General features: G+C 39.4%; 2 protein-coding genes across 2 annotated transcripts in view; both read left to right on the forward strand.

The window, feature by feature from the left end:
• Positions 1 to 11,972, forward strand: part of gogo (golden goal) — a 39,021-nt gene extending 27,049 nt beyond the window's left edge. Inside the window, exons 3-11 of the mRNA XM_065301209.1 lie at positions 2,623 to 2,879; positions 2,937 to 3,314; positions 4,271 to 4,420; positions 4,477 to 4,828; positions 6,864 to 6,994; positions 8,999 to 9,701; positions 9,759 to 9,942; positions 10,042 to 10,330; positions 10,696 to 11,972. Of these exons, the coding sequence (XP_065157281.1) occupies positions 2,623 to 2,879; positions 2,937 to 3,314; positions 4,271 to 4,420; positions 4,477 to 4,828; positions 6,864 to 6,994; positions 8,999 to 9,701; positions 9,759 to 9,942; positions 10,042 to 10,330; positions 10,696 to 11,496 (3,245 nt within the window). The 3' untranslated portion in view covers positions 11,497 to 11,972. The remainder of the gene's footprint in view (positions 1 to 2,622; positions 2,880 to 2,936; positions 3,315 to 4,270; positions 4,421 to 4,476; positions 4,829 to 6,863; positions 6,995 to 8,998; positions 9,702 to 9,758; positions 9,943 to 10,041; positions 10,331 to 10,695) is intronic.
• On the forward strand, positions 7,013 to 8,968 carry LOC135790928 (cilia- and flagella-associated protein 157). The gene is given in 2 exon segments (XM_065301211.1): positions 7,013 to 8,495; positions 8,498 to 8,968. Coding segments are annotated over 2 exon segments (1,671 nt in total). The 5' UTR covers positions 7,013 to 7,253; the 3' UTR covers positions 8,927 to 8,968.
• Positions 11,973 to 12,356: the final 384 nt, after the last annotated feature.

Below are 12,356 nucleotides of genomic sequence, written 5' to 3' on the forward strand. Positions count from 1 at the left end.
AAACACTGAATTTATACTAAAACTGTTTAGTTATTCTGAAAGCGTCTGGGCTTGTGGATAATTTCGTGGCGAGTAAAAAATCTCGCTGTCATTTTGCTCAATTTCTTTCGCCGGCAGACGCTTGAGAAAGTTCGGAACTTTCGGGCCGGAAAACTAAAGTGTCAAAAAAACTTTCGCATGTTACAACATGTTCTTCAGCTTGTGCTCTATCTCAATCTCCATGTGATTCAGTAAACAAAACACAAACTAACAAAAAATGCGCGTTTTTGCAAAAACTTTCCACAATACTCTAAGTAAATCGAAACAGAATAAAAACTCCGTTGTGATAAAAAGGATGATCGAAGTCATTGTTCGTTATAGGTACTATGGTTTCAGTGTTTGGTGAAAAGACATTTACTTTTAGCTTTTGGTCACACATCCGTGTCGTCGCACAGGAAACCAAGCAAACGAGAGCGCTGACTATGTTCACAAAGTTTCCCAACTACTTCACAAACAACAGCGGATAGGACGAGTGCTTCTTACACCTCTTCCACTTCTTAGACCTAAGAAGAACCACCGAAACTATATACCTTTGCTTTCCGCTTGACTATACACGGATATACTGAATGTTACCATCGTAAAACTGTCGTTTATTCGATGGGAATGCTTCGCATGAGTGTATAATGCGCAAGTTTTCGAAATGCGCCCTTGAGAGTGTGCACTATATTTAAAACTAACAACCTAACGGGGTGGAGGCGCACCCCGGCATCAACGCATCGTTATTGACAAACTCGGAACGAGAGTTGTTTCGGTTGCTAGGGTTTTTGTTTAAGTGTGCGCTATTTTACCCTCGACGTTTACAATCCTCTTTCGTTATGCCACATCCGACCAACGCCGACTCCACACATAACTTTCTGATGGGATGTAATGTATCTATCAGTTTGGAAATTTTGCACAAGTCAATTTAAATTTGCAGTTTTACCTTGCGTGGGCGTGCTGTAAAGTTTCTTTGATGAGCATCTTAAGCACACGTCGTGCAAATTGCAATCTAGGTATAATTAATGGTGAAATTTAGAAAGTGATTATGGTGATTTTTGAAATATGTTATACACGTTAAAAATATTTTAAATTTTGTTGTCAGAGTCAACGTTTTACTTATTATTTTTCTGATTTTGGCAGCATACCTTATAGAGAATTTAACCTAGATTAAAAATCTTCAATCCGTTCCTTTTTATTTCTTTTAGTTTACGAGATATTCACTATTGTAAAAAAAATCGTCAAAATTTAAAAATTTCAATTTTTAGCACTTTTAGTCACATTTTTCGCCTTTTTGCCTAACGATATTTAATTATTTTATACTTTAATCTAATAGACAATTTTCCAATCTTTCATAATCAGCAATTCGTTGCTTGTTATCTCTTTTAGTTTAAGAGATATTAATTATCGAAAATCGTCAAAAAAAAGTATCAAGCATCATCTCGCAGATTTCCGTTTTATCTATCCTATCTTATAGAAAATAGTCCGTAGATTAAGACGCTGCGATCAGATCTTATTTATCTCTTTTAGTTTACGAGATATTCGCGATTGAAATAAATCGTCAATAATTGATAAATTACACTTTTTTACCTCTTATAGTTGCGTTTATGGACTTTTTTTCTTCAGGAAATATATTTATTTTATATTTTTATTTTATAGAGAATTTTCCATAGATTAAGAATCTTTAACCCGTTTCTCTCGATCCTTATTATTTTACGAGATATTTGCAATTGAATTAAATAGAGATAAAAGTATGTAAATAATTATTTACGGGAATCTTGAGTGATGAAAATTTCTGTCGGTAATTTACGACAAAAATTTCCAAATGAGCAACGCGCGTGTGCTTCAAAAAACGTGAAAAATTTAGCATTGAAATTAATGTAAAGTAATAAATTAACCAGTCGGCCGCCCCTCGCAAAAAACGCGTCCGAAACTTTCGCACAATGGAATTGTTGGAGTACTTTCTACGACGCACAATTTTTTGTGTTGGTTTTGAAAAATTACAACGCGCCTACAACGGATTTCAATTAACTGCGCGAGTCAAGCAGGTTCAATGTTTAACTTTCCACCCACTTGCCGAAAATCAGCAGAGAAGTGCCAACACGTTAAAGCTCACATTCAGTTTAATTTAAATTGATTAATTAATACTCGAGCTGCATGTGCGCTTTTTTTTTAAACTTTATTTCATCATTTTTAAAGCAAAAAAATGTAAAAATATAAAAAGAGGAATGATTTGTTGCCGTTTTATCTAAATGAGTTTGATGGTTCCAATCGAACGGTTTGATATGAACCATGAAACGCTGGGTGATGCTCTCCGAGGACGGGAATGGCGTTGATATTTATTGTCAATGACAGGACAGGCGCGCTGGCGACCGAGGCACATATTGCATTTGATTATACGCGCTCGATTTCATCCGCCAAACGCATTACCAGCCGGCCTGTCGTTTATGATCCTGCATTCCACATTTCATAAAAATATTTACACACAGCGCAAATAATTAAATATTAATTTGCTTTCTGATCAAATTTTTTAAAATAAAATATTTATAAAGACAACCCTCTTGCTTTGTCCTGTTAAATAATTGATTTCTATGATTGCATTTTCAGATGGACGGATACCAGGGGTTGAGATTACGATGCCGCCGTCGCATACGGCTCTCAGCGGCGACTTGCACATACAGATCGCCGCCTCCTCGTTCCCGCCACTGCTCCTGCAGCTCTCGCGGTTGGAGGGCGAGACAATTCAAGCATTAACCACTTTTCCCGTCTTGCCCGAAGCGAGGGCCCTTGCACTCAACACCACCATAGTAACAATTCCCTGTGGGTATTTCTCAAAAGGTGGCCAGTACTATGTATTATTCAAGGTGAGCCAAAACCATGGATTCAATGTTCTTCGTGTAAATTTAATTTTCACTCGTCAGAAACAAGGTCAACAAGCACTCAACTTCAACTATGGAAACAATACGGGCACAACTATGTCAACCACTACTTTCAGCAGTGCGGAAGAGGAAGAGGAAGACGTTGGGCGTCATCAAGACGACGAGATAGTGACGCGTGCGTTAGACGTGCGGTGGCCAATGCCGCAGCTCTCGCTCACGCCTGAGTACGTGCAGACATACCCGGAGCGACCGGTGATGGCCATCCTGGAGTTCCCGGAGGTCATCTGCCCGCCAATGGCCGACAGCCCCCCGGCGGCCATTCCGGAGTTTTGGCTGGAACTGCACTACTGCGGACACTCGCTGCTCACCTGTGACGACAACAATAACTATGGTGATAATAGGACCAACGCTAATGTTCAAGTAAGCCCAGAATTATGATCAAAAGAGTTTGCTTAACAATTTCACGCTTTGTAATTTTTTCATGCTCGCGGCGAGATGAGGAAAATTTGCTCATTATGCATACAATTCTCTGCACATTTGATTTTTCCAACTTTTCCGGCCACGGTCCCCAACGGCTTGTTAAAGCTCTTTCAAAGCACGCCCCACTTCCGTTTTATTTTTTGGAGCAAACGAAAATCTGTCGCAAATTAAAACCCAATGAAATCGCACAATCTGCATGAGGAAAATCAATTTGCATTTTCTAATTAATTACTTTAAATCGACGCTCAATCCGAGGCATTCCTGAAAGCCGCACTTTTCTCATTAGAAATGGCCTTGCGGATATCATTGTGCGGCGCGTTCTTTCATATTTTCTTTCCGGGCAAATCATTCCGGGTTTAGTGTGCCGGAATCTTCGATTCTTTGCGTTCCGCGCCGGCGGCTCGCGCGAAATGAGCGAAGAAAATCGACAGATGGAAATTTTTTCCTTCTAATCGGATTATTGGAGTGTGAGTGTATAAGAAAGCTGCAGCGGGAGGTGAAATTCCATGCGAAGCAGGAAGCCGCGCAATTCCAACGCTTAAAGTTCGTTCGGTGTCTGAAAGACAGCGACTAAAATGTTGACGTAAAACTTATTATTAATACTCTCAGTGCGAATCGCGAAATTCCTCGACTCCTAGAACAGACATGAGCAACAAACTTTTCGCCATTCAACATTTCATCTGTGCGAAATTCCTGCATCGCTACCGAACGTTCACAGAGCGCACAAATGACAAATAGAATAATTTCACCGCCAAAGTTTTATGATCCTCTATTCCACGACATATTGAGTTCCGGTGGATTTTATGATCTTTCGCTTTCATACATTTAAAAATTCATTATTAGCATTTCAAGTAATGTTTTTACTTAAAATTAAATTTGTTTTTCTGTTTGTGCAGGTGTTGTACTCGGAACAGGTGCGAGGTTTTCCAGGCCGAAGGGTTTTAACACTGCGCTGCGAGCTGTTCGGACTCGCAGGACACTACTCGCTCGTCCTGCGCCCAACCACGCCGACACCCTCCATACCTCACACGGCTGCGTATGTCAAGGTGAAAAAAGTGCCATTATTCATGCACCGTGTGCAAAACTCTGTATCTGCTTTCAGGCTGATTGGAGTGACCAATTTGTGTTCAACGTGCACGCGCGCAGCATTTTCCCCTGCGAAACGCACACCGGCATCCCGGTCCTCTTCCAATATCCTTCCTGCATATTATCCTCGGGTGATCGAGTGCGGTTGTACGCCCGCCTTCGAGATAACGTCGCCTCGCTTGCACCTCCAACCAGCTTGGAGTATGTGGTCGAACAACGTGTCACCCGTGGTCAGCATAGTCTCTACTTCGATTGTGACCTCTTCAGTGAGCGATTTGTGGAGTACTGCTTTGTTTACGTCAGTCAAGCGATCACAGGCGCCGTGGCTGATGTGCGCATGGATTGTGTACCGACGCTGCCAGTCACAGGTAAGAAACAAATAAAATCGGAATCGATGGCAATAAAATATTTAATATTAGAGAAGGTATAAAATGAAAAGAAGCGATATGAAAGTTAAATATTGCTGGCTGGAAGCAGTGGGAATGTATAAAAGCTGACATATATGATTTTTATTTACATGCAGATTTTTTTATGTGCACGCGTAGTGGGCACGAAGAGAGCAATAGCTCTTGTCTGAGAGGCGGCGGGCCGTCAACGTCGGTTTTTACGCTGTCCTGAAAGGGCGGTGAAAAAATGATGAGCGCGCCGCATGAGAGAAATACCAGGCGCTGTCGGCGCTTTTTGAGAAAAGCGTCACGTTTGTCACTTTTCACTTTTGAAGCTCAAGAAGGTACCGCTGCATTTTTAAGGCGACACTATGTCAGGGAATGCAACAGACAAAGTGATATTTGTAATAAATCACTCAAAATCACGACTCAAAGTTTTTTTTTTTTTTGAAAAGCTGAAAATTGGATAGTCATATTGACAAATAATAGCATCTTTGGAAATGCGCCACAAAATCCTATTCTACTTCTCGTTGTTGAAAGAAAGCAAACCGAAAATTTCATTGTTCAGCGGCAGAAAATAAAACATATTCAACTTCTGCAGAGATTCGCCGAGAGGTTAGCAGCCTGGAGCGCAAAATCTGATTATTCCAAGACATCCAGACCTTTTCCGCGCTCTGCCATTTCGTCATTTTCGTCTTTATCATTCTTTTTTGCGCCCTCGGGTAAAACCACTCGTATATTTTCTGTTACAAGATTGTAGATGTGTTTATTTATACAATGACGTGCGCGTGGCGAATTCTGGAAGTCCTGAAATATGCGCGTTGTCAAACGCAGAAAACGCGTCAATTAATCTTTCTTTTCGCCAGCGTTTTGCTCCCCGGCGCTGTGAAATTTATTTATAAAGTCGCAACGCAAAAAATAAAAATAGAATCAAATAAATTGAGCGCAAGTATTGCTCATTGAATTAAATAAAACGATAAGAATATTTAAAACAGCATCAAACTAGAAGATATCACATTTTATTTTTGCCGTAGTAAATTTAACGTGCGTTCTTTAATAATGCAGATAGCGTATTCCATATTTTATGCACCGGCTGTAAATTTCATTGCATTGACTCGTCGCCGATGTAAATTCAAAAAGAAAGACACCCCCGCACAAAGTATGCAAAAAGAAACTTATGCCGGAAATCATCAACGCAGTCGTTTCTAACTTTCGATAAAAATTTACGATTTACCGCTTTCATCTTGGGGTGACGATTACACCGCATCAACGTGTAAGCACCCTCCGTTTTCTTTTGCAACTTTTTCCCCTTAAACCACACTTTTTTTCTTTTTATGTGTGAATGCGGTGTAAGTGTTTCATTTCATAACTTCTTTTTAGGATTTTCATTCGCGTATCATTTTTTTTCTCTTTTCCATCGTCGCGTGCCTGCAAGTAAACGATAAGCATAAGCGCGCACACGCATTTCGTATTCATTCGAGTTCGAAGCAAGGCGCGGATGATGATGATGATGAAGGGATGCGAGGAAGACAGACGCGGATGCAAGGAATGCGAACGCGCGAGTTTTACGCCTCATTAGGTTTCGCAGGAGCGACGAAAGCTTCCGATATCGGGGGTGTTGCACAACGCCCAGGGTATTATGATGACTTCTAAATGCGACTAACGAACGAATGAACGCCGGGAAAGTATCACATTTCTTTTACAACCATGCAGAAATAAATTGAACGCCATATTAGGTTTTAATCTTATTTTTAATTTGTCTACGTTATACTCACGACTACGTTACTCGTAAAAGAGTTTATTGACCTTGAGATTATATATAATTGTCATCGTGTTTAAGAGCATGCGGACTCGTAAAGTACTTCCAACCCTCGTTGAATTATGACTTGTTTCCTACCCTACGTCTGTTGTGTTGTTTTCCACCCTTGTTTTAATGACGATTAAAAAATTACGCAGGGAAAACTCCACTTTAAGACAAGTCAAGTGTTTTTTTTTCTAATGATATTTGTTGTTTTAGAATCGGAGAGTGGCGGATGGGGTGAATGGAGTCCTTGGACGCCCTGCTCGAGCACCTGCATTGGCGGTACGCGAAACCGTTATCGCTTTTGTGACTCGCCGCCCCCGCGATACGGAGCCAAGTTTTGCGAGGTAATTAGTTGCCCACTCATTCTTCCTATCACCCCAAACTTGCTGATTAATTGTGCAATTATTAAAAGTCATGCAAATGATCATTTATTTTGAGTGGTGGTTGTACCACCGAGCAGATGCTTTCTTCCACAGAGATTTATTACAAGATTAAAAAGAGGCGGCCGAACAAAAGTGATATTTAACATTTTTGACAATTATTATTTATTCTGACATTTGTCTACAATTTTATTCCATTTCATTATCGATTTTTACAATCAAAATGGCACCGAAACGTGTTTCAAAAGTATCTGCAAAGGAACCAGGCAGTAAAGAACTACTGACATCCGTGGACAAAGCTTTTTACGAGCTGGAACTGCAAGCAATCCGCAACAAAATCGAACGTTTGCAAAACTTTAACGCAGAAAAGGAAAAGCAGAATGTCGAGCTGGTTGAATCGAATGCCAAACGTGAGGAAGAACGCGCTGAAAATATTTCCGCTGTGAAGAATATGCTTCTTCAAAAAGAGGAGGATGTCCAGGCATTAACTGATCATTTAGAGGAACTTCGCGCATTGCAAGCTGAAGAACGCATTTTTTATAGTCAACAATTATTCGAAATGGAAGCAGTTGTATCAAAAAAACGTGAAGCTATCGTTGCGGAAATCAAAGAAGTTCAAGGCAAGCTTAATTCATTAGAAGAATTTCGCGTACAGAAAGATGAATTGGTTAAACAATACGAAAAACAAGTTGATGAGATGGAAAAGGCAGAAACAGCCCACAACCGAGAGATTTACCAAATAGAAAAAAAATTTCTTAAATCAAAAGATCATTTAAAGAGAGAAATGATTGAACGTTTGGTTACGCTATCAATGCAATTCCAAGATGTCACTGACACACGTGTTGCAGACACTACACATAGGACAATACGAGAGAATATAGCTATCAATAATGATCTCAACATGTTGGTCGAAACCGAAGTGAATTTAAAGTCTGAAAGCGAGGCATTTATAAATCGTGCAAAGTTCTTCAAACGATCCATGCGAGTTTATGAGGAGACAAAAGTCGAGAGCGCTTTCAAATGGATCACACAAAGAGACATCATTCAGGAAGTAAGTAATAAACATGCTAAGGTTACAGAGGAAGCTAAGAACTACGAAGTAGTCGATGAAGCCTGCGGTTTCTACGAGCAAGAATTGAAGGAGCTGGAACATGCCGCGGAGAAAGAACGCATGGCTGTTCAGATCCTCGAACAGAACTTTCAAAATGTCCGTACTAACAATGAACTCAACGAAACAAGGTATCAAGAAATAAAACACCGAACCAAATCTTTACTACAAACAATTTTGCATATCACGCATAAAATTCGAGAGGAATGGATCACACCTTTTGAATTATTCCGTCAACATGGTTTCCTGGACGTGGAAGATGATCTCACATTACCAGAAAAACAAGCGAATTTAATCAATTTTATTTTGGAAGAAATTGAAAAATTTCCAGTCTGCAAATGCCTGCTCTATCAAAATCATCAATTGTCTCCTGTGCTAATTTCTACCAAGAAGGTGAATTGGGTACCACACCAAAATACGTTGAACCACGATCAGAATATCCTGTTCGGAGACATGTGGGAACACAAGTGACACAAGAAGATGTGCAGGAACACGTTGAACCTGATTCCAATGAAATTGAAGAAGAAGAAATCATTGAAGAGGAAGAGGAGGAAGAGCCTGAATTAGATGAAGAAATGAGTCAGGTGTTGTTCAGTGCTTCACAGAGTGAGATTAGTAGTTGTTCTAGTAGAAACAGTTTAAGGGACTTTACTAAAGTACAAATAGAAGAAGCTGCTGTTGAATGTGAAAGTGAAGAAGAAATCACTCCTGCGTTGAATGAATCACCATCAACAACTACCGAGAGTAGTTATAGTGGTGTATCTTCAGCTTCCAGCTCAACAGATTAAATTATTATGAAGCATTTATAAATAAATTATTAGTAAATTAAATTTGTTTAGATTTTTATTTTTCATTTCCAGGGTCCATCTGTAGAGACTGAAAAATGCGGGACTGGTATAGGATCCAGTTGGGAGTGTTTCTATACAAATGGCATATCAGCCAATGATATCGCCGCTGAAATTCCTGAAGTGCAAGCGGAAGTTGGCCCCTACTGCAGATGTGGTTGCATAGTTCATCTTGGACACGCCAAACCTCGTCGGCTGCTTGCCACTTCATCACAAAGCTGTCCAGGGAGGACGTTTTGGTTAATTCAAGCGGATGATGAGTTTGTCATTCAATTTAAAGTTGAACAATTCCATTTACCTTGTGGTACGCAATGGTTGAAAGTTCGTGATGGTCGTGCATTGTCTTCAACACTATTGATTGACCTGGGTAGTGAACCGGAAGCCACACCATCAATTGTAAACTCTACAGGTCCGAATATTCTGCTGGAGTTTTTTACTGATGAAGTGTCTACGAGTAGTCAATTCTGTGGTGGGGGTTTCCTAGCGCATGCAGAGCAGTTAAGACCAGTTAGAAATATGACTATGGTGGCTCCGGTAGCGCAGGGAATAGGCCTTCCAATTTCGGCACTTAAATTGACAGCTGTTCATATTGCTGCGATTTTCTTCCTTAGTGGACTGTTAATAGCCACGGCATTATTGGGAGCTCAATATGCATTCAGATATAGAAAATATCACATTGCACAGGCTGAAGATCAGGATTCTCTTGCAGATATTTCTGGTAAATTTTAATTATGAAAGAAAGTGGTTAATATGATTGATTTGTTTATTATTTTAGCTTCCAGCGCAAGTTTACCATTGACAGGTGTCCATCGTGCGTCTTCTAATGCAACTTTATTGTCTGAAGTCATCTCCCTGACCCGCCTAAGACCCACCATGAATAAAAACCGTAATAAACATAGTCGCTTACGAGAATCTGTTGATTGTTCAAAGGACTATGAAGAACAGGAAGTCACTTTAGCGTAAGTTTACTTTTCTACTCTTAAACTCATTATCATCTCATCATTCTGTTACATCTAGTCATTATTTTCTTATTATTTTCCTTCCTTCCTAACTATTAGTGAGGAGGAGACCTTGAGCGCCAGTAGCACGATGACTCTTACACATGCCGAGGATTCCAAACAACAGACCACAACATTCAGCGATGTTCCAGACGAAGATACAACGTGTAGTCTACCCAGCTCACCTCAGTCCTATGCAGAAGGTACCCTACGACGCTCATCAACCATCGTCAGTTCTGAAAAGGACCGCAGCACAGAAAAGAATGCTCCTGAAGAAACTTCATGGAAGATGGATGCGGAAGCTTGTAGGAGGAGATTAAGTCACACCAGTACAATCACGCTGACAAATGTGAGCAATACCGGGATTAAAAACAGCACTTTGAGCATCTTGAGCACTCTAAGCAACATGAGCATTGTCACCATGTTCGAGCACAGCAGCGGGACTATGAATGCGACAGGGTTACGACGTTCCAAAAGCTATTCGGTGGTATTATACAATTGGTGGTGTGACCCTTCTTCCAAATTTGAACCAGAATTAAAACCATTTGAACCATTATTAATGTTTACAACCAAAACAAAATTTTAACTTAAACAAGCACTTTTGGAACGTTTAACCTCCACACACTCACCTTCAACTCTTGTAGAATTTTATTCACCATTCTTCCACATGATTCCATCCATAAAATACATTTTACTTAACTAATCATGTTTTAGGGTTCCTACTCGCCCGCAAATAGTATAATCAGCCGTGCGACCATCCGCAGCACAAACCCAAAGGAATCGAAAGAAAAACGCAATCGAGAGAAACTCCTAGCCGGCCCGGGGTCAGATTTTTCTCTGTCTGTCGGAGATGGAGACTTGGAAATGGATTATTACGACTACAACGTTGTCAATGCAGGTGCCGCACCAGGTTCCTACCTAGGTATGGATCCAGCATTCCTTGTTTGGATTCCTCCCTTGGAAGAAGGTGAAATGATCTTAGAAGAAAACGAGACTCAACAGTATGTAGATTCGGGGAGTAATAAAGAGTCACCGGAAGAAGAAGAACTTCTTCCAAAACGCTTGCGGACATTGAGTGACGCTCAAGCAAAGGGAACACCACATTCACCCCTGTTGAATAAAAAATATAAAAAGGTCCATCCGCTGGTCATTGTAGACAATAAGATCTCATGCGAAAGTTTGAATCTACGAGGATCTTCAGAGGATAATGTCAATCATAAAATTGTATCCATACAAATGCATGATTTTTCCACAAAGAGAATAATAGGATCTCCTGTCAAAGTGCACAGGGAGAAAGAAACAGTCATAGAAAAGTTGTCTCCGCCAGGAAAAGATGAAAATCTCGATGAGATACGTTTCGCTGATGAAGAAGATGAAGAAATCGTGGAGATATTCCAAAATAAAGAGAAACAAAGTGTGGATAGTGACTTAAAACGAACTCAGCCAAATAACGCCGAGGAGTGCAATAACTTATCATATCACGACGTGAACGTGCTATCAACCACAGCGAGTTGATTGACGACGCAGTTTCATTGAGGTATTATACGCGGCATTATCTTAATTTAAATGACGAATGTATTAGGTGCTGTCCTGGGTATTATATGGAATGACTGAACGTGGTAACATATAATTGTTTTGCTTGAATGCTAGACTGAAATTTCATTAATTACGTCCGATCGTTTAAGTTTGGATTGCATCTTACGAGCTTTTGATTGTATTGTAATATTATCAACGTATTATTGTTAATAAGGACGTTATCATGAGCTCTCTTAAAGTACTAAGCACTTATATATGAATAATCTATTTACATAAGAGATGGACTTGTATTGTTATTGAGGCGACAGTGAGCAGTGTGTGGAGAGAAAAAACAATCATGTTCTAGTCTAATCTAGTCATTAACTTTTAAGTATACTATATTATTTATTTGACGATAAATGAATGTAAAAATGTACATTATAATTGTGTTATTTTAATAAAATGACTTAATAACATTTTGTCCACCAGTATTTTGAATTTATTAATTTTTATTTATAAATGAAAATAGTTAAGAGTTCAAATATTATTTGCAAGTCTAAATTATTCTCAATTACTTTGTTTCTGATGTTATGTTTGAGATTGAGAAGTCCTTTATAATTTACATATATTTTCTTTGCTGTAAACCTTCAGAAATCGTCTTAAAACAATTATGATGACAAAAATAATAATTAAAAAAAAATATTTACAGAAAACACCTTGTATCTCCTATAATAATGGAGTAAAATAATACTACTCTCTGGTATATTGTAACTCTAAAAACTCTTTATATCTTTTATGTATTATTTCTTTTCCAAACCTTTGGTAAGCACCCTAAAATGCGAATCAAAAGTAACTATTTT

Source organism: Atheta coriaria, unplaced genomic scaffold, assembly GCF_025399875.1.
Source record: "Atheta coriaria isolate IRGN ID8LTWV9N9 unplaced genomic scaffold, Caltech_Dcor_3.1 hic_scaffold_4_pilon, whole genome shotgun sequence".
Taxonomy (NCBI): Eukaryota; Metazoa; Arthropoda; class Insecta; order Coleoptera; family Staphylinidae; genus Dalotia; species Dalotia coriaria.